At 35.5% G+C, this 22,858-nt stretch overlaps 1 protein-coding gene across 8 annotated transcripts in view; it reads left to right on the top strand.

Annotated features, from left to right (window-relative positions):
* FAM184A (family with sequence similarity 184 member A) overlaps positions 1–22,521 on the top strand; it is a 74,536-nt gene extending 52,015 nt beyond the window's left edge. Inside the window, exons 10-19 of one of the 8 annotated variants that reach the window (XM_032101565.1) lie at positions 2,090–2,131; positions 6,160–6,372; positions 7,469–7,622; positions 8,036–8,163; positions 10,279–10,463; positions 10,956–11,102; positions 14,250–14,367; positions 15,052–15,156; positions 18,833–19,035; positions 20,761–22,521. In XM_032101565.1, coding sequence (XP_031957456.1) covers positions 2,090–2,131; positions 6,160–6,372; positions 7,469–7,622; positions 8,036–8,163; positions 10,279–10,463; positions 10,956–11,102; positions 14,250–14,367; positions 15,052–15,156; positions 18,833–19,035; positions 20,761–20,842 — 1,377 coding nt within the window. In that variant the 3' untranslated portion in view covers positions 20,843–22,521. The remainder of the gene's footprint in view (positions 1–2,089; positions 2,132–6,159; positions 6,373–7,468; positions 7,623–8,035; positions 8,164–10,278; positions 10,464–10,955; positions 11,103–14,249; positions 14,368–15,051; positions 15,157–18,832; positions 19,036–20,760) is intronic. The other 7 variants (XM_032101567.1, XM_032101569.1, XM_032101568.1 and 4 more) reach the window with 7 other exon arrangements.
* Positions 22,522–22,858: the final 337 nt, after the last annotated feature.

Genomic DNA, 22,858 nt, shown 5'->3' with positions numbered 1-22,858 from the left:
CATATAAAGATGTAGATTCTATTCTCTGCTGCACCTGTGCTGGTCCTCTGGGTCATGATAAAGCTCTCTTGGTTACATCTGAAGCTTAGCTTTGCATATGCTGAGGGTGGAGAAGATAGTACTTCTACTGAAAAATGAGACAGCAAAATCAAGTGAAATCAGGTTATATACATATATACCAAGTAGAGATGTGTTTTCAGAAGTTTCTGTACTTTCAAGAAGTAAATTAATTCACTTGCACACCCCATATCTACAAAGCCTGATTTCAGAGAGAATTGAGCAAGAGTTTCTAATACGACAGTAACATCACAAACCAAATCTTGAATTCCAACCTGTAGAAATAGAGTGATAGTTAAACCCACCTTCTTCCTTGTTTTTTAATCATCACTTTTCTCCATCATAGACATACAGACAGTGATAATTATGCCTGCAGTCTTTTTGCTTCTTAACATTTTTCTTCTCCAGAACATGGATGTACCTTGCTGTGGAAGTACTCATAAGGATGTCTGGAATTTTTATGAAATTTCTTAATAACACTTAAACCAGTGTTATTTTGGAGTTCTGCATTCTGAATGTGTTCTGCATACTTTTGAATATGGAGCTGCATCTGATTAAATGGCTACACGTTTTGCTTGAATCAGCCCCCATACCAATTGACTAGCCTATATAATTCTATTTTTACTTGGAACTTCTCTTCAGTGTGGTACAATGCAAACTTTTCTGCTTCAGGTGTAAAGTCTAAGTATTTCTTAGTTGTACCACAGTGCTGCATAGATATATCCAGCAATATAAAGTCCCAAATGTTCTAGAAAGTGAACATTTATTTGGCAGGAGATCATTCCTGCTCGTAACAGCTTTGTTCCTAAACAAATCAAATAGATGGGAAAGGAAGCACAGAAAAATTGGGTGGATTTGTTCAGACTGGCAGTATCAAAGTCCAGTGTTGGAGTTGGAGCTGTAAGATGCTGATCTCTTGCCTTGTCTGCTGGAGTATGATGCCTCCTAGTGTTTCTTTCTTGCGTAGAAAATTAATGCTTACAACTCTCCTGTAATTTTAATAAGCTCATTTTGGATATTTCACAATAATATATTTTTATGTTGTGCCTTTTTTTAGGTTCTTGAGACTGAATAACAATTTATTTTTGTCTTTTGGCAAAGTGTTATCTAATAGTTCCCATCTATAGGCTTTCAGGCTGATGTCAAATACTTGCTGTCTCCTGGAGAAAGCCATTTTCTTGACTGACCTGTGACAAAAGGGGAAAGTGGTCATGCTGGATTTGAAATTGTTCTCACTTAACTTCTGATAACTCTGTGTGTGCATGTGTGTGTGTTTATCTACATGGTTCATATATATAAATACACAAGCATTTTTATATACATATGAACTATGCATATTATTTGTATGATCAATAATATTTCATAGAGCATTTACTTGGCAATATGTTGGGATTTTTTGCTTTTCATTAGTAATCACCACTCGTATAAGTGGTACATTAAATCATTTTATTGCTGGAGACTTTCAGGAGTAGTCTTTTATGTACCCATTTGGTTCTGAATTTTAAGAAAGATGAAGTATTTTAATAGAAATGTCTTCATTAAAGACTAAACTAATTTTCTGCCCTTTAGCAGTGAAATTTGCTCTTTAATATGATGTATTTAATATGCTTGAGATGTTTAAGAGACACAGCTGGTTGTTGATTGTGCCCTTATATAGTGTCTGTTCATGTACTTAATGATTTCTTCCCAAAATTATTTTGCCATAAAGGAGAAGAGAAAACAAGTGGATAACTTCAAAAGTGTTCAGCTGTGTACCATATGTCTATATAGTAACATTATGTTAAAGAGATAATGCTATACTGTATGTCAGAAACACAACATGGTAAACGACATCATTCTGTTCTGTGTTCAGTAGCTTATAGACTAAGTCAAAGCAACATACTCATATTTTTTCCAGATGGCTTTCAACTTACTTTTCTCTGATGGAATTATAATTAATGTTCTGTGTTTACCCTTCCTTCCTTATCCCTTTTTCTTTTACTTAGTTGATTTCTGAATGTTTCCCTTTATTCCTATGATCTTTCCTTCATAGCGGCACTGTCTCGGTGAAGCTTTGCATAAATCTATCAGCAATGTAAGTGATTTGCACTTACAGCTTTTGAACAGGGCATGCTTGCACTAATCAACCTGCATATCCTGCAGTACTGCTATACAGCTTTACCCCATGAAATGGGAGACATGGTAATATTTGAGACGAGAACATGTGCTGCTATCAAAAGCTTGTGTACTGCATCCCCTCATCTGTGTGACTGTGTGCATATCACTGGTGTCAAACACTGTGTACGTGGTCATAACATGAGCAGCGATTTTATGTCACTGTTAATGCAAGCAAGCTTGTGGGCAGTGCAGACATGTATTGCAGAGCTTTCTACAAAGCATGGGATCGATGCTCTATTATAATTTGCGGTTTTGCAGTGTGAGTCATAATTGTAGCCAAACTACTCTTTCTATTTTTTTTTTTTTCTAATTCTCACTGAGGTTTTTAATGTGCTGAAAACCTGGGATAAAAGTATTGGAAGTTCAGAGAATAGTGTTCAGAGCTGTTTTCTTTTAAATCCTTAGTACAGAGGTGTACAGAAATGGTGGTCCAAAGACATACAAAAAGAGGCACTAATGTTCTCAAAAACATGCTCTTAAGGATATCAATATATGCACTGAATAATCAAAATAATATTTAAAATCACATGCTCTTCTGAAAAGAGTCATATTTCTAACTTTTTTTGTACTTTCCAACGTCAAAACAAATTATTAGAAGGGGGGACTAATCTGACTTGCTTGCTGGAATCATTTAATCCTCATTGTCCTTTATTTTCTGTATAGTCTATTGATGCAAATAGACATCTCCAGACATTGACTCATTTCAGGCTGTGGTTTTGCCGTCACTTTAATCTGGTGGAAGGATGAACTGCTCCTGCTTATTCCTGATCTCTTCGAAGACGGCTTCTTGGCCAGATGTCAGACTTGTCTTGGTCATCTCAGTTAAAATGTTTTCTGCATTTCCAAGACAGAAATGAAAAAATCGTTTTGCCCTTGGCCCATGCTCAACATGTTTATAAATTATATACTGATAATTGTCAGAATTTGGAGCAGGAACTTAAGTGAGAGACTGATTTAACTTCAAGCCAAAAATACTTCTTTTTTATGTCATCTTAATAAAAATTTGCCTAAGTTACCATGGCTGACTCCATTTGACTGTTATCATGAAAGGTGTGTTAGAGTGTGATCATTACATTTACCTGAGGTTCTGCAGGACTGAGCAGGACTTCCCCTAGAATTGTACCTCCTGGTGGCCAGGGTGAATGGGACAGGACAATGGTGAGAAACCTGAGGGACAGAAACAAGGTGAAAGGGACAAGTGAGAATAGGCTTACAAATGAAGAGAAGGACCGGGTAGGTATGAGGTTACAGAAAGGAGAAAAGGGCCCAGCAGTAAACGTGAGTTGAATTAGAGTAGATGGGGATGTGAGTAGACCAAAGGGAAGTTTAGGCAAAATAGCTTATTTTTTTCCTGGAGAGGGAAGACAATAGCACATTGCAGTACTAGAAGATGATGCATATATGAAAATTCAGAGCTGGCCATGCTGGCAGGTATATGGTGCAAACACACCACTTCAGGCTGAGTTTCTAGGGGTGAAGAGAAAAAATACAGTATATATTATATATAGGTATTAAATAAAGTGTTACCACAGTGAAGGTACATTATCAGTGGAGTTACACTGATGCTCAAAATATTTTCTTTTACAGCTTGTTGATAAAAGAGTAAGGTAGGAAGCTTTGTGGCTTATAAAAGCTTATTCAACATAGAATAGCTGCAAAAGGCCAAGGGGCTTGGCAATAAAATGGCAGATGAAATTCAGTGTAGATAAATGCAAAGTGATACATAAGGAAAAAAATTGTCTCTTTTTCTGTAAAATGATGAGCCTCACCTTGACCTGTTACAACTAGAAGGTAGGTTTGGAGACTGTGATATTCCATGAAAACATCACCTCAGAGCTCAGTAGGAGTCACAAAAGCAGATAAAACTTTAGGAATGTAGGAGAGAAACAGAGAACGTAACATGTAAAACCATATAAATCAGTATGTAAAAATAGAGTTTACTCACATTTCAAATACCTTGTGCTGTTTTGGACTCCTAATCTTAAAAAAGAAATAGTAGAAAAGGGGTAAAAGTAGAGAAATGTGATCATAGATATGAAGTTAAGTTCCTACAAGGAGCAACTCACTGAGCCAAAGCAGTTTAGTATGGCAAAGGGTGTAAGGAGGGAAATGATGGAGAGCTATGGAAACATGAGTAGAATACAGCACGTGAAAAGGGAACTTCTCTTGATTCCTTTCCATTGCAAGTATTGGAGATCACCATGTCAAATTGGCAAGTCTACATGGAACCTGACACAGGATATTGTGGATACTAAAAGCTTTTATGGGCTCAGATAATAGTTGTTATTATTTCTTCTATAAATCTGCTCCCAAATACCTCTTCTGGTTTAAGAAAGATTGCCAGTTCCAGGTGGATTACAGTCAAGCTCCCTACATTTATGTCTTGGCTTTTTTTTTCTAGGGTAATCCTGGTTAGCCCTTTCTGGAGGCAGAACCAGAGATCAGACAAAACTTTGGTCTGACACTGTACAATTTGTATGTGAAATTTATATTTAATGTACTTAGTAAAAAGTTTTGCAGAATGTAGTGTAGGCCTTCAGTACCCTCCTTTAATTGTAGCTAATCTCTTTCAAAGGTATCTGAAGTACAATAGTGTTTATACAGTGTACATTAGAGTGTAGCTTCCCAGACACAAAGACCTGGTGAATCTGAAATACAACGAGCTATGCTTATTTCATTTAAATTAGTTTGATTTTTGTTTTCTTTTGTTTGTTTTACTGCTAATTTTTTTTCTGTAGCTTTTTTCTTTCAAATCTGCTTAAGCTGTGTCTTTCTGAAAAAAAAAAACCTTAACCCATATGTTCAGCAACAATGTTCGTGCTACAAGTTGTACTTGGTATGCTGCTATTAATTTTTGCTAATTGGTGGGTTTAAATGTTCTTTAACTCAAAAACTTGATGTGCAATGTCGTTACGAATTTGACATCATTAATTTTAAGATATACTGAATCAAATGACACTATCAGACTTTCATTTATAATTCCCTATTATGTAATGTTCTGAGGCTTGAAAAGTATCCTTACTGATTCAAATTCTTTGTCACTTGCCAATTTTATTTTCCTTCCTTTGAGTCACTGTAGCAAAATTCTCTTTTGGTTAAATCTTGTTTCCAGAATTGGAGGGTATCTCTCATGTTTGGCTTTAAAGGGAAAATAGGTTTAGTACTTTCAGTCTGAAAATATTCTATCTGATGTGAAGAACAAAGTATAGTAGTATTATAAAAAGAAAATGGGACCAAAAAAGGAATATAGTGTACTATAATACTTGTTGGATGAAAAGCATCGTTTGTAAAAGCAGGTATTTCTAAGAAAATGAGTTATTTGTGATTCATATTGTTTAGATCTTGGAAACAAGCATAAAAATCACTCTCATAGTCTTACTGAACTAACAAAAAAGTGTGTGATGGGAAATCCATCAAGTGTTACTTTTTATTTGTGATGTTGAGTGGTACCATTTCTTTTTAAATGAGAAAACCACTAGTAAGGTAGGACCATGACGTATGAAAAGATTTGAAAATCAATGTAGATGTCACAGGCTGTCCTCCCCTATTCCAAGTGCAAGATTATCCTTGCAGAATGGGTGTTCCCCTGAAAGACAGTTTAACAATCAAGTGTTTGATTTCAGGCCTTGATAGTGTCATTTTTATTGATCTTTTACATAAAACCTAAATAATTTTTGATAATTTGGCCTTTAAAAATTGTGTTACAAGTAGTGCTGCAGTATGAACTGACCAATATGATAACCCTTACAAAACCATTAAAATGTAATTATTATATTAAATAGAATATAACATTAACAACAAATTCAGTAGATGGATGACATTGCTTGTCTTTTAGCTAATGCTCTGGCTCTAAAATTTCAAATGTTTTCTTCTTCTGAATGTCTTCTTTGCAGCTGATGTTAGTATCAATGACTAATGAATATTTGCTGTTCTGTTGTGGGTTAGATCTCCTTACTGAAGCAGAATCTGGAGATGCAGCTTTCCCAGTCACAGAGCTCTTTGCAACAGCTACAAGCCCAGTTCAGCCAGGAGCGACAGAGGCTGACTCAGGAGATCCAGGAATTAGAAGAAGAGCATCAGCAAAGGCATAAGTCACTTCAGGAAGCTCATATCCTTGCCTTTCAAAACATGGAAGAAACAAAAGAGCAAGAACAAAAGGCATGTTTATATGGTTATTCCAAACTCTGCAGAGAATATTGCTATGTTAGCCTTTTACGTACACAGTTGCAATTAGTAAAGAATGTATCTGCATAACTACTAAATTTCCTTTTCAGCTGATGTATTACAGTAATACTGTTATCCAGTTCAATCTGAACAAGACATAGTGAAAATTTTTCTAATACTGGCGTTGTTTCGTGTCTTGAGTTATATGCACGTATATAGGGGGGGGTGTGTGTATATATGTAAAATTATTATCAACACATGCATTTCTTTACAGTAGATTGACACTGTTACATTTAATATTATATTCTTGTTCTGATTTTGAGTAGAAATTTGCCATTATAGTTAATTTTGCGTGTATTTTCTGTCAATAGACTCCTTTGCAGTGTATTTTATATTTTCATTATGTTGAAAATTGTATAAGATATGTTCTGTGACTTGCAAGATAATTTTCATGCCCCACACAAGATACTTTTTTTAAAACTTTGATGAAACCAGCTTTAAAACTGCAATTTTGGTAGCGCATGGTACGTAATGGGGGTGGTTCTTAAGGTTTTTTAAGTTCAGCTCCAGAGTGTGCCTTTGCAATCAGTTTTCCCCACTGTGTGCCCTTACTGTACTTTGGTTCACATCATAGACTGGTCTTGGAGCAAACAAAGTGCACTCCTTTTGTTCTAAATGAAATCAGAAGATGTGTACCCGGAACATTATGCTTCATACAATTCCATAGGGAGTAAACATGGGTGCCCTTAGGGAGCAGAAGTCCCCAAATGTGTATTGTGTGCACATTAAACCCATCTATGAATCTGCACCCTATTACATTGCTTGCTATTGTAGATATATCCATGGATTGATTTTTTTTCTCTTTTCCAGCTGTGAGCCAAACGGGTTTTGTGCACAGGTAATCTTGGTAACCATCAACCACTGAAAAGAAATAATACAGTAGGGCGATTAGAAAATATGAGTAATACTAGTGCATTTCTTTTCTAGAGTATGTCAATGCCTGCTTTTTGTTTCCAGTTGTTTATTGTAGAATGTTTTATAAATTCTCAGAGTTGGTATAGAACAAATTTTGTCAATTTCAATTTAATAGGAATTAGAAGAACGTTTACAACAGAAGCATTCGGAAGAACTTCATGCACTGAAAGAAACACACAAACAAGCCATGGAAGGCTTTAAATTGGAGATGGAACAGGAACTTCAGACTCTACGATTTGAGCTGGAGGATGAAGGAAAAGCTATGTTAGGTATACTATTTTCAAATCTGAAAATGGGTCCAAAACCATTATTTCTACTCATGCAAATATACATGTACGTGTGTGTGTTTGTGTGTATTATAACACTGAAGTGTCTCTCAGAGTCATTCCGTGTTGACCTAAGTGTTCCTCTTAAAATCACTATAATCTTTAACAGGTAAGCCTAGACTCTTCACTTTTGAAATATCTCACCCCTAAGGCTCTTTTGGAAGGAGTAAGCAACCAAAGTTCCTGATGGAGAACTGATGTTTTCAAAAAGCAGCAGGAACAGAATACAGGACAATTACTTAGCTGATGTAAAGTGTGTTTTAGGTCAGCAGCAATACTAGATGGAGCTGGACTGTTACTGTTAATTAATGTAAACACGTCCACAATAAACTTTTCTCTTTGTTTATGGTAACCAGCTTCCTTGCGCTCAGAGCTCAATCACCAACATGCAGCAGCAATTGACCAGCTGAGGCACAACCATCAGCAAGAACTGGTAGCTGCAAAAATGGAGCTTGAAAGAAGCATAGAACTCGGCAGGCGACAGGTAGGAGGCATGGCTGGCAACTGGCTGTGAAATGGCATGATCAATATTCATTTTTCCCTTTGCTGGAGGCAAGAACTGTTGTGAACAAACAACAAACATGTAATCCTTCAAAATCATCTGGCACCAGCAGCTAATGCATTCCTACCAGTTTCCTAACCTTCCTTGCTTAGCTTTTTCTGCCTTCCACAAACCTCGTTCAAAGCCTAGAAAAGGCTCCTGAATTAAGGTAGTTTCCTCTCAGAACTGTGCAGCCATCTGGGAGCACCTTGGCTTGCCATGGGAGGCAAGTGCCCATTCTTGCAAAATGTACTCATCCTCAGCTGCCAGCAGGAAGGAAAAAGCTGTTTCTCTTTGAAGCCTAAGAGATGGCAAAAGAAGTGGTTGTTTATAATCAAATGATTGCTTCAAACTGAAGAAAAACGTACACAAAAAAACCCCACCAAAAGCAAACCCCCAAAGCCAGTATGAACTGCCTTTACTTTCAGCAGCAAACTGAAGTTTTATTTTTCATTTTATACACAATCAGTTTTTCTGCTAGTAGTTAAAAATTCAAAGTTTAAGGTCTATTGAAAGACAGGCTCCTGGAAATAAGAGGAGTGGAAAATTACTTCTTTATTTGCCTGTATAATAGGCTTTTCAAGACTGATTTACTGATACTCCAGCACCAACGAGGAGTAGGTTTAGAAATATATTAACAGAGGAAACAGGGTTTGTTGGACATAGCCTTTACCCAAAACCAGAGACAGTCGAAGGTGAGCCATTTTTTAGCTATTCCTTGCTGGTTTAACAGTGTGAGCACCAAAGGCAAAAACATGGTGCTGTCATGCTTTGGAGGATATAGTTTCAGTCATGTGTTGTTTTAAGTCCAGGGTCTGGCACTTGAATGAAATGTTAGAGAAAAAAAGTTTAAATTACAAGAGCTGGTGTTCGATCCAACCAAATAGTGTGTACTTTTTGCCTCAGTATAATGATCTGCTAAACACGAGCTTTGGTTGTACTAAGGGCAAAGCAATTACTGATGTTTCCTGTGTTAGAATGCTCATCAGTTCACAGGATCAGAGTTGAATGAGATGCAGAGTGGTCTGATCAGGGTGATTATATTTGCTACTTTTTGAAATATTTAAATGTGTAGATGTTAATTTTTCCTTTGCTTTTTCTTATAAATTTAACATAGTCTTTATATAGGGAGATACATAGTTATTTTTAATGGTCTGCTCTTAAAGATGCCCTATGAAATTCGTGCACTAGGATATATTTGCATTTCCTGGAGGCATGAAGGCACAAAACACAATTATACATAAAACTACTTTGGAATATCTGCTGATTTTCTCTGTGCAAACTATACAGTCATTAATTATTGTGAAACTGTAAGAAGTGGAATAAATGAAAATCGAAAACTCTGAAAAAGCTGTTTTCATTACAGGCATTTCTAAACCAAGCAGACTCATTATCAAAGCCATTGGAATGGGCTCCAGCTGAGTTTCCCAGCTATTAACCTCACTGGAATTTGTTATGCAAAAAAAAAAAAGACTTTTCTTGATTTATTGGACACCATATAAATATAACATAAACTATTTAGCACATATTCTGCTGCAAGATATTTATGACCCTTGTATATATTTGGAAGATAGGAGACTTCTGAATTAGTTTTTGTTTGTGCTGGGCATACATCTTGAGCAATTTTCTCCCATTGAATGGGGCTGTAAGGGAAAAAAGTTTCTCTGGATTGTAAGCTGACGAGGCAAGGAAAAGGAAATGCCCAGGCCCTGGATCTTAGTGGTACCTGGGATTTTTTCTTGTTCGTGTGGGCAAAAGGAAAATGTGATGAGCTACACCAAATTTAACAGGCAATGGTAATCATGGGTTTTAACTTTCCTTGCAAGTGGAAATCATTTATTACATAACTTTGATTTCTTCTTTCTTTATACTTGTACACAATAAAAAAGCCCTTTGCTTTGATTATAATTTGTGTCAGCATCAAAAGCTGAAAAAATTGTGTATTGGATGGAAAATTCTGCTCAGCTGAATTGTCTTCCAAAAGCAGGTATTGTAGGCATCACTTCTGAGAAACAAGCCTATCTAAAATATTTTTTGCTGCTGCTACTTATATCATAGGAAAAAGAATTTTTATGCCGAATATCAGATCTACAAGATGAACTTAGACACCGAGACCATCATATAGCTGAACTGGACAAAGAGATTCTGCATCTTCATGAAAATATAAGTGCATTGACAAAGGAATTAGAGTTTAAAGGGAAAGAAATTCTTAGAATACACAGTGAATCCAACCAACAGATCAGGTATGAATTTTTCCACTCTAAATTCAAACCTGTATTGTTTCACTTACTCTTTTACTTCGAAAAAAGATTACCATTTTCAGTTTTAAATTTATCCTCTTAATCAAGTCATGTTACACATACCATTTAGTCTTCTTCAGTAAAGCTATGCCCTTTACTAGTAAAGTGAGTGACTATGCTGTGCAGTTAAGTGGCATTTCAGTGACACATTTTGGCATATTTTAGTAGCAGTTCACTCAAGTGTTGGATTTTGGTGGGTTTTTTTTCAAATTCATTATGTTGGTTTATTTTAAAAAGCATTAAAGGAGATGCATTTTCCATGAAATAAGCTAGAAGATTGGAGAACAGTAAGTAGTGGATTTTGATGAATCAGTAATTCCTTCTGTGTTGTCTGATATTATGTAAAAGCCGTTAGAAGCATGGCAGAAAATCATGATGAACAAAAAAGTCTGATTTTAGAATAACTCTTTTTTTAACAAAAACTAAATTAAACAGGATGCATGAGCAAGATTTAAGCAAGAAACATGAGAAAGAGCTGGATGTCTTGACAGCAGATCACATCAGAGAGAAACAAAGCATGCTGGCAGATTTTAATAAGACCCAAGAGCTGCTCAAGGAAATTAATTCAGCTTTACAAATTTCGTAAGTTTTGTTGCATTAAAAAAAATTGTATGTAGCTGCATTTGAGTGAATAGTTTATTCTGGTGTCCGTAAGTTCCTGAAGATACTGCAGAGATGCAGACGTACAAATACCTCAATAAAGCAGGGGGCCTAATCTTGCATTCTTTAGGCAACACAATTCTATAATCTGTAGGGGAATTTAGGAGGTAAATTGTTAAGGGTTTGAGACCAAAAAATTTCAGGTAGGAAAGATACTAAATCTGTGTAGTTCCTAGAAAGTTGGAGAACACATGATTTCAAATGGTTTCTTTCTCAAACTTTAATATATCTTTTTTGAGAACACAAGAATTTCTTCAACAAGTTTATAAACAGTATGGTTTTTTACTGTACTGTTTACTACTACTAAGAAGTGAGATTGTAACATGAGTGATGCAAACATTTTCAGATTTGGTAGCATAAGGAAAATTAGTGTCTGAAATGGATTGTATGAGCATAACAATAACAGAAGGCTTAAGAGTTTCTCTTGAGCCAAAATGCCACCAGGGAGTAGACCACCTAATGGTGGCAGAAGTGATGTAATAATATGTCACCAACCACTGTTTTCCACATCCTTCATTCTCTATCTCTGTGATGTTACCCATTTGGTCACAGTTTCTGGCTCAGGTTTCATAGCACATTGAGGGCTTCCTGCCACAAAGTTGTCACTGAGGGATTTGTATTTGCAGCACAGAAGATTTATGGCAGGGAGAAGAATTGGTTCTAAGTTTTTGATAGAAAGCTTTTCTAAGTATCAGTTACAAATGGACAGTAAAGCCAAAATGCATCTAGCTTTTTCTGGATAATGAGCCCTCAGAAACTGTCTTCAAATAAAATGGCTATAAAATTCTAGTTCTCACTCCCTTGTAGTTGTCCACATGCACATTCTTATGCCCTGATAAACGTGGTACCTTGCCATTCAGTAAATTAGGTCTAAGCTACCTCTTGTTTGCTGCATTTATCTTGTATGAGAAACAGGCCTATGAGCAGCCACCAGAACTGTTTTGGAACTGTTTACCCCAAATGTTTTTCATATTAAGTTGTTTGCTTCTCAGTGTCCAGGAATTTTCTGAATTTAGCTTTTTCTGAATTTAGGTTTTCTTCACCTTGCTCTTGCTCGATTTAGAGCTTTGAGGAGGCAGCCACTGGCCTAAAACAGCAAGCATCATCCAGGGAGCCCTAAGCTGGCTTTCAGTGTGTTTTTTCTCTATTTACACTGAAGCAAGAAGGTGTCCAAAGAGGAAACTATGTAGAAAAGCTAACAAATTTTAAAAAACAAACTGAAACCAAAACAAACAAACAACAAAAACAAAGCAAAAAACCAAAACAAACAACAAAAAGCCTAAACAAGAAAAAACCAAACAAAAAGCAAACCCCAAAAGACCAACACCCCCCCCCCCCCCACCAACTCAGAGAAGTTTTATGTATCTGTTTCTCAAGTAACTGTTCCGAGGTTCAGCCTCACCTAAAGCGTGGCCTCATGAGTGTTTGTGAAATGGAGAATCTGTCTTCAAATAGTTGAGAGTGGGTGTCATTAATTAGGCTCTACAACTGAAGTCCTTAAAGTACAAATTATCTATTTGAAACAGAAGAAATCCCAGTTCTCGGAAGTATCTGAAAATAAAATGACAGCTGTGTGTAACTATGTACTATACTCTGGGGATCTATATACAATAGCTTAACCCAGCATAAAGTGTATACACAAAAATTAAGCCAGCTGAGGCTATTTCTGTTCTGCTGAGTCAAATGCCTTCTCTGCAAGTAAAAACAATGACGTTGTTCTCATTCATATTGTTTTATGTAAATACATTATATAATCTCCTCAGAATATTTACAGGTTATTTGAAGGTTATTAAATTATCTATATAATTTAATATTAACTGCTTTTTCAGCTGCAAATCAAAGTAAAAATCACATAAGTTTCTCTTACAAAGAGAAAATATTTATCTGAAGTGAAAAATTATGTCTGCTTCCAGTTTGTTTAATTCTTGTGGAATTAAGCTTGACCTGATTTAGATTCAATTGAATTAATAGATTTTTCTCAGCATTTGATTGGGATTTTTTTTCTTTTTTTCACTAAGTTTGTTAAATTTCCTGAACCTGTTCTGATACTTGGTTCTCTAATCTACATGAGGGCTGAATATGTGAGACACATATTTTGGTACTTGCCTTTGAAACTATATTTAGCATCATGAGCATGTTATTAGTTTAAAAGAGACACAATCTCTTGAAATTGTCGTGTCTTTGAAACTTGTTCTTTAAGAAAAAGGGATATTTATGCAGTTACTCATACAATTCCTCTCTCAGTTGGCTTATTTCACTTCTCTCCTTTAATGCTTTCCCACCAGGCATCTCAAATTTCTTCTTAGGTTTTTTTTTCAGTTGTTACATTAGATATCCTAATATCCAAGTGTTACTCCTTTTGTTTTGCTGCTCATTCCTTTATTTCATCTCTAATGGTACTAAATAGCTTTTGTGGAGAGGAGTTAGTTACCTATTAGTCTCCAGTGTTCTTGGGTATCTTTTGTTCCAGTATGTTCCACATGAACTGAGGAAATGCTGCCAGCTTTTTCTGTCTATCCAGTTTCTCCAGTGTCACAAAAATGCATCTTTATTCAGAGTAGTCTTCTATTAAAATAAATTTTAAAAAAGATACTTTTGGTTTCCCTCATTAGGAAAGTGAATTGCCAGCTTTTAAAATTTACATTAGTATTAAATATAATGCTATGTAGTCCCTATATTTTATGTAAGAACCAATTTTAGCTATGTCTTCTGTAATTATGCTCTTCATATTGTGGTTTTGAATGCTTTTTTTTCAGCCTGATTTCCAAGTGGCCTTTTCCAAAAATGTAGTAGTGCATGCACAGGAAGGATGTTAAGTTTTTAGAATGTTCCCTAGATTATTAGCTGCTGGAGCAAAAGTTATGGTTATTGGGTTTTTTTTGTTTGTTTTGTTTCTTTACTATCTAAAGTGGAAGGAGAACATAGAAATTAATTTCCTTCAAGGTGATAAGAAAGTCATCCTCTGTTTTTACTCCCTGAGCTCTCTTTTGTACTTAGCAAAAATGTGACTATTCACTCATCATTTAATACTGGATCAGGCTAAAGGGGGTATTCTTCTTTTCTATAAAGTTTAGAAGAAATGGAAGAAAAATACAAAAACAGAGAATCAAGACCAGAAGACTTGCAGCTTATCTCAGAACTGAAAGATCTAATTGCAGAGCGGGACCAACTCATAAAGAAATTGATTGTAAGACTTCTATTCTCTCTTGGTGTAATATCTTGACAAATACAAAAGTTAATCTGATTCAAAGTGTTTGAAATGTATTTAAAGACCCAATCCTGCTAGCACGTTATTCATATCCTTTAACACATTATTCCTCTGGTTTCAATGACTCATAATAGTAGAACTAATTAGATACAGAGTGTTTTCCAAAATCAAGCATAAGACATTATTACAAGAAGTATTTTGGTACGTCCTTTATCAGATATCTCCTGCCTCCAATCCTGGGACAAGCCATATAAGTAATAGTCTCTTCTGCAAGGTTTCTAAGACCAAGATCCTGACCCACTGAGCTTCCCAAATTCAAAGCACAACACCCTGACTTGGGTTAGTCTGATTACATCCCAATTAAGAAGCAAGAAGGAATGAGGAAATCAAAGTTGATTAAAGATCAGAATTTAACTATACTGAGCCTTTTGCAGTACCTAATCCATTAGGCTGTGCTCACTCTCAGGACCTTAGAACTGCATAAATAGAAATTATATAGATTATTCCATATAATAATATATAAACATGAAATCAAATTTTTAGAATTACCAGATTATTTTAAAATGTAAACATAAATTTATTTGAGAAAATTTTACGGGCAGATTTGGCCACTAACTGATTGAAAATGCATAAAAAGAGGTTTCTATCTGTTGTTCTTTTTAGGAGGACAAAAAGTTCTATCAGCTGGAACTAGTAAACAGGGAGACTAACTACAACAAAATGTTTAATGCAAGCCCTAATGTTGGTGTTATTAATCCATTGGTGAAGGTATGTTCCATGGACTTCATTGCTAAAGTAAAGAAAAAGAAATCTAAACTTAAGATAATAGTAAAAAGAAAAGATACATGTGTATGTGTGTGTGTGCGCCTGCATCTATACATAAATCACTCTTAACAAACATGTTCCAAACAAGGAACATAGTTTTCCATTTGTCTACTTATTTTTGTGTAGGTTTGTTTCTTTTGTGTTGTTGAGAGATCCACTGATGCTATTGCCCTGGTTTGCTTGACGTGCGTGACATAGAACACAGTTCCTTATCACAAAACTGCAAATTTAAAATGGAAACATGACAGAAAAGCAATGGAGGGCAGAACTGTATCATGCCATAGAGAGCAGGGACACCCCTAACTGGTTTTAGTTTTGTAATTTTTCTTGGTTATTATGGAAAGTGCAAGGGCACTTTGCACTTTTTGGGAAGCACTCAGGGTGGAAGAGAATTAGAAAGACAGAGGGAGAGAGGACACTAAAAGGAATGGAATAAGGGTAAAAAGGGGAAGTGTGTCAGAAGGGCATGGAATGAGTCTGAAGGGGGAAAGACATAGAGTAAGATTGGAGAAGTGGAGTGACGAACCAGTATGGACAGTGGAGGCTGCAAGAGACAGAAGTCAGTCTCTAGCCTTCTCAGTTACTGTCACCACCTATACAAGTGTAAGCACTTCAGTAGCAACCTTTGCCAGTTCTCTCCATCCTGCTGAAGAGCAGCCAGGGAAGGCTACTGTACACACAGGGATAGTAGCCTTCCTGCAACTTAAAAAGCCAGCAGCATTCCTTCATGAGGAATGTGAATAGACTGTGGTTCGGAAACTAAAAATACTGTTTCTTTTCACCACTTCAGGAGTGCGTCCTCTGACATTTCCTTCCTCCTTGTGATAACACATAGATTATTTCACTTGGAGTGGAAGGGGAAGAGATTTTTCCCAGCTGTAGAGATAGAAGAAGTTGGGAAGGTACTGAAGCAGAGGCTAAAACCCAAGGGGCACAGCCTGAGCAGCTCAGATGCTCAAGAGCTTCAGTAATCAAGGTTCAGGCTCATGTTATTTAAAAGGAGGTCTGGCTCCATTATTTGAGATCAGGCTGTGTTATTTAGCCAGCCTTACTGCAGTTTCACATCAGATCAGCATATTTCACACTTCTGCACAAAATCTGCTGCAAAATGTCAATATTCTCCTATGATTTTTACAAGCCCAGCAGCTCTCACAACCTTATCTGGATGCCTAATTTTTATGCTAACTGCATAAAAGAAATTACTGTGGGCCCATTAGAGACAATATCAGGACTTCCAGATACAATTTCAATGGTTGTTTGAAAATATTGGAAGTCTGTCTGAACCATTCATTTATAAAGATGTGAAATGTAACCATCTATTATATAACCTTGTGTTTTGTGTGAAATCTGAAGTGTTTGGGAAAAGTACTTCAGCATCAGATTTCCATAGTGATAATTCATATATTTTTATAATATGCTTCTGTCACTTAAAATGTTTAGACTTTATAAGTGTCTTGTATGCCAGAACATTCTGATCTTTCATTTCATGAGTTGTGGACTATGTTATTTTATTTTGTCAAAGCACATACTGTGTTATCGGAGAATGAATTACAAAGAAACTGAAAATCTCATTCTCTTTTCTTTTTTTGGTAAAAAAAAAAGACATAAATTATGAGTTATACAGGCTTTGCATATTAATGCAAAATTACAGCCATTGCAGTATGTGTTAGAGCTTCTCTAATTTCTACAATGGATCTGTTTAGTGTAGTATTACATTCTTACATCTAAAATTTCTTAATACTTTGCATGAATTTCATGGAAAAAATAGACACAGTTTTCTCTCTCCAGATTTGACTGCTTCAGAAGATTGTTTTATAGAGACTATTATATAAATCATAGTATTTTTCTAAGCACTTATGTGGATACCGTACATTTTCCAGAAATGAGCCACCTGTAGAGCACACGGATTTAACTACAGTTTGTTTAACACACTTTTAATTACACCATGTATTGTCTTGCAGGTGTATTTTTTACATACAGTTGGTTACTTTTACCAAACTATTTCTTCTTATTTCTTGCTCCTTCAGCTACTACAGCAGACATATATGAGACAATCTTAGTTTAATCCTTTGTAAGTGATGATCGTTCACTGTGATGCTTAAAACCCACCTTTTTCTGTTATAGTTTTCTGTTAAATTGCTGGGGTATTTTAACTGTGTGTTGACAAACACACCCACGAGTATGTGTCTGCAATTAGTATCATTTGCATCTGCCAACTCTGGAGAGGTCAGGCACTGAAATCAAAGCTAGAAGAGAGCCTAAGAGAAGAAAGTGCAAACAAACAATAGGACTCTGTCTGTCTCCGTCTGAACTCGTGCCCACCCTCAAATAGAGCAGCTCTCCTGTTTCAGGTGGAATTCTGCTGGAAAGTATTATATACAAACAACATGAGATTCCACTTGTCCTTCCCTTTATTTAGTTCAAATGTATGTAGTTTATAAGCCCGTAAGGGGTTTTTCTCCTAGCTGCTTTGTTAGGGTTGCGTATAAGTAATTGAAAGAAATTATTTATTATATTTATTATATATTCAAATAATACATAATTCATTGTATTTCTGAGCAAGGGATTTTTCCATTGCTCTGGGTATGTCAAAACTTCTTATTTTTGGAAATCAGGCGCTTTTAATTTTAGTATTTTATTGTGGACATGAAAAATATGATAGAAGTCAGAACATACACACCATGTCAGGCAGCCATTTAAAAAAAAGTGATAGAATTACTTGAAACATCCTTCTGCATTAAAATATCTATGAAATCAGAGAGGATGAATACTGACTCCCTTGTATAATGTGTTCTGGAATGTAAAACAGTGATATAAAAATAGATTTCCTCAATATTTTGAGTCCCTTGAAATACTATCAAGAGAAGTACAGAGAGTATTATAAAAAGAAGCCTGTTCAGTTGTGCCATCTGGTGTCTAGAAGTGGCAGCTGTATTAGCATCAAATCCAGGCCTTTTCTTTGTGCAAGAAACTGGACTCCTGTATGGTAATATTTTTATCTTTAGCTGTATTGCTGTAATGCTTTGCTGACTGTGAGGGTGTAATTGCTGTGAAAGAAGTGTAGGTGCTTTTCTGGGTTGCATGGTCCAGTTACCAAAATGTGCCTTGGTGATGGGGTGAAATGTGGTGGAGAGACCCACTTTTTTTATCATTGAAATTTGCTGTAATTGCATTTGATAGCAGAGCTGTTTCACAGATATTAAGAAAAGATTTAAGTAAACATGAAAGGTTGAACAGACTGAAAGGAAATCTTCCACAAGATTGTCAGTCTCCAATTTTTAAATAGAGCCGATGTATGTTTAGATAGAACCTAGTGTTTCAATATAACCAAAATGTTATATTGAAAGATCATATACTCATGTGATATACTCTTTGATTACTGCACTAAGTCATAATAACTTAATCATCTTGATTAGAAATTCGATTTTTCTGTGAAAATTTGTGGTGTTCAGGTCAAAGCAAACAGAAAACTGGAATTGGAAAAAGAGCCTAATCTGTCCCAATTCCTCTCCTTCAAAAAAACCTCCAAACCAGCCATTACTAAAACTTCTACGTTAGCCAATGTCCTCGTCTGTCCTGGTGCAAGAAGCCTTCCTTATGTTTGTTATTTTTAATGCAGCAAAAGAAGAAGAACGATAAAGCAACAAACAGGTTTGTGAGTGTCCCCAATCTAAGTGCTCTGGAATCTAGCGGAGTGGTGGGCAATGGACATCCAAACCGCCTGGACCCCATTCCTAACTCACCCATCCACGATATTGAGTTCAACAGCAGCAAACCACTACCACAGCCAATGCCACCCAAAGAGCCCAAGACGTTTTTGAGGTGAGCACTGCCTCACCAATCTTTTTTTTTTTTTTTTTTCCTTAACTTAGGAAAATTTTGCATTCTTATTGAGCTGAATCCCATTTGCTTTATCAGCCTTTCAGAGGTACAAGTACTCTTACAGCATTTTAAATTTTTACATTATAATTATAACCTCTTTATAGTATTCCTTTTTATTGTAGACCTTGTTGAAATGTGAAGTATTCTCTCACTTTTTTCTGAGCCTTGAACTTTGAAAACCTTTTAAATACCTTAACAGAATTCATGTGCTTCCAATTGTTTACATATATGAACAATTGTTTTAGATGTTTGTGTTATTTACTGATTTTCATTTAGGAATTGATACTAGCACGGAGGTTTTTTTATTTAGTATTATGTGATAAAGATTTTTATATAAGAAAATTATTTTCCGTGCTAGGTGAATGTTTTGTGTTTCCTCTTTCCTCACCTATATGAAATTGTTTCATAGGAGTAACCTTACTACAGCAACAGGAAATGTATAGGCTTGGGCGCTTAATGCTGAGCTTCCAGTAATCAAAACCAGCATTAAAGTCTCAAGTAATTCTCTCACAAAATAATATATGGAATTGAATAACTTAAAAATGGCGTTTTAGAGGCAGGATTGTAATCTTTTAGCTTGATACGTGCACATACTAAATACACTGAAGTGCTGTACTTTGTATCTAGTAGGTGCTGATCTCTTGCCTCTAAGTTGCCAACTTAAAGTGACTTGTAATTACTGGTCCTACAGCTGGTTGTTTGCTCTCTCCTTTGGTTTTATGCAAAAGATCACATACCTAGCAACTGCTACTTATAAAGGGAAACAAATGAAAGAATCTAAAATAGAAAAGGAAAAACAGTATTTTTCAAGAAAACCTTTTTTTTTAAAGAAAAAAAAAGTACTGTTGCTATTTTTTTTTCCTGTGCATGTTATGTGCATGAGTATGCTCAGGTACCTATAAACATGCATGTGCATGACCCCATGGACCGTGATGCTGGAGTTTTCACTCCAGATTGTTTTGTGCTCTGTATTCTCCTGTAGTAGAGGTTATTTTATTACCAATTTTTACTGATAAAGGAACTTGTATAATTAAATTTAAATTATTCTTTCCTGCTCATTTTGTGAGAATGTTAAGTGTTCAAAGAGGAGCCAAATGCTGTTTGCAGTGCAGCAGTTCGTTTTTCCCAGTATTTTGGCATATTTTAAGTGTGTGCATGAACAATTGCAAGTGGTATTTGTGATAGGTGTTAAGTACTACAACAGTGTGTATTTCTATTCAGTTGCCAGCCAGTCTTTGTGAGCACATGTCTACAAATATGATGTTCACATCATATTTTTCAAAATTAACTTTACCACAGGAAAAGGATGCTAAAAGAGGACCTTCTACAGTCGTGCTTTTCCAAGAAAACTTTTTATTCTTCCTGAAAACTACAGCTATTTATGAGATTTAAAATTATGTTTTCCAAAATATTACTTGCCCGCCCCGTAATGTGGCTTCTGAACTGACTTGTCCATGCTGCTGATGCTCTCCAATGGAGTGGATGATCACAGATTCTATAGGGAGACATTAAATCACGTCCTAAGGCACACTGATAATTAAGCCATGGAAAAACAGACTGTGTTCCTTACCGAATATTCTCTGTGATTTTTTTTTTTCTTCTCCTAGCAGTTGTACTTTTCATGTAGTTGTAGGATAATTGTTCTTTTTCTTTCTGTGAATTTAGCCCTCCTCAGACTGATGCCTCACCAGTGGCTTCACCAGATCCACAACGCCAGGAGTGGTTTGCCCGATACTTCACGTTCTGAGAGATGATTTGTTTTTGTGGCACAGCGTGATGTGGACTGTTTATAAGAGCATGACCTTAAGTAAACCCTCATGTGAACAAGCTTTCCTGTAATTTGTCAAACACTGTGAATGAGGAGGTATTTGTCTTTCTGATTTGAAACTGCACTGTATTACATGTTATATTTGTTGGAATCACCTGACATGGTACTATACAATATATGTAATTATAACTATTATTTTTATTTAAAATGGAAGAATCTTTAAACTTTGTAATTACTACATAATAAATTTTGGTAGAACAAAAATAATGCTTTCCCCCTTTTTCCTATAAATGTGTTTTCTTTGATTTCAGGTAAGGCTTTTCCCCCAAATAACATAATTGCATGGTTACTATAAATACATCTTGAATTGTAAAAGAAAAAATATGTGTCTCTCACTCTCTCCAATTTGGGCAGGATATATTTAATGCATCCCGATTCTGTTACTTTGTAGCAGTTTAAAAACCCTCTCTGGCTAACATTTAAAAGGAAGAATGCTAAATAAAACTAGTGTAGCTGCTGGCCTTCAGAGCAGATTGATTCTGATAGAAGATGAAAAAAGCCACAAACCAGGAGCTGTTTGTTGGGGAGGGGGGCTGACTCCTCACCTATTGCTTATGAGACTTCACCATCTAGTTATAATCAAACATTTTATCATTAAATTTAAGCAGAAACTGTTCCCACAGGTTCTGTATTTCTTTTATGAATATTAACAAAAACAAATGCTTGAAATATTTAGAAAACTGTTCTAGGTATCTCTGTATAAATCAAGAATCTACAGTTTGAGCATATAGTCTTGCTTTGGATAAAATTCATGTCTGAAATGAAAAAAACCAGATGCCACAAATGAACAAAAACCAACTACACAACTTTTTCCCATTAATACATACTACAGATACAGATTTTTCATTAAAACTTAGTTACCTTCCCTTGTCTATATTGAATTTTTCTTAAACTGATATATGAAACTGTTTTTCAGCTCGTGAGCATGATTCCGCAATCTGTACCTTTTATGATGTCAGTGTTGCTCAAGAAATTTGTTGCAGCATAGAGAAAACCAGAGCTTATTGTCTTTTTTATATTTTTTCATTCAAAGATTACCACAAATTAACTCACACTGGTAGTCTCAGGGAGAATATTGTCTTTGTTTTATGAATGTATTTTTAAGCTGAATCTCTTATCTTTTAAAAGCAGGAAAAAATATGTTTGAGTTATTTGAATAAGGTTCTAGTTAGCGTATACAAAGATTTTGAACTTTAATATTTCATCTAAAGCCCTAAACTGCATCCTTTTTTTGCTATATGCACAGAGGTAAATACCCAGATGAAGATACTTGCTAATTACAATGAGTTTTATATGTACTATATGTATAAATGAAAAATTTGTATGTTTTCATATAAACAATATAAAAATCTTCTAAATGCACATTTCAAAACTTCTATCATATAATTCACCTTGAAAACACCACTGAAAGCTGTATTCTGGTGATGCTGCCATGGATTAAAAATGTATACAACAGATTTTCTGTAGCTGGTGGACTCAACTGTAAGTATATGCAACTTTTTAATTTTAGAAGAAAGCCATATTGGGCAAAATGTCAGATTTCTTGGCTGTTACCCAAAATAAAATTCACTAGATCATTTTGTTATAATGTTCTGAAATGAGTGTTGCGTATTTTTTCTTGGATGCTTTGCAAGGGATCAGCTGCCTTCTCCCATTCCCAACTTCATTTGTGCATTTTTACATACAGAATGAATAACTGAACAGGCATATGAAGACAGTGATCCCTACATTTACCTATTCAGTGAAAGGTGTGCCCATTGTTTTTTTACTAGTAGGCATCTGAATGTTAAGAAGCACTATTACCATATCTTCCACAGTCAGCAACCTTATCAGTCTGTTCAAACCAAAAGCCAGCCAAAAAAAAAAAGTCCCAAAACCAACCCAAAATACAATGCCAAAAAAACAACCAGAGGAAACTGGGAAAAATTTTATTTT

This window comes from Corvus moneduloides, chromosome 3 (genome assembly GCF_009650955.1).
Source record: "Corvus moneduloides isolate bCorMon1 chromosome 3, bCorMon1.pri, whole genome shotgun sequence".
NCBI classification, from domain to species: domain Eukaryota; kingdom Metazoa; phylum Chordata; class Aves; order Passeriformes; family Corvidae; genus Corvus; species Corvus moneduloides.
This window is presented reverse-complemented; position numbering and strand designations above follow the sequence as displayed.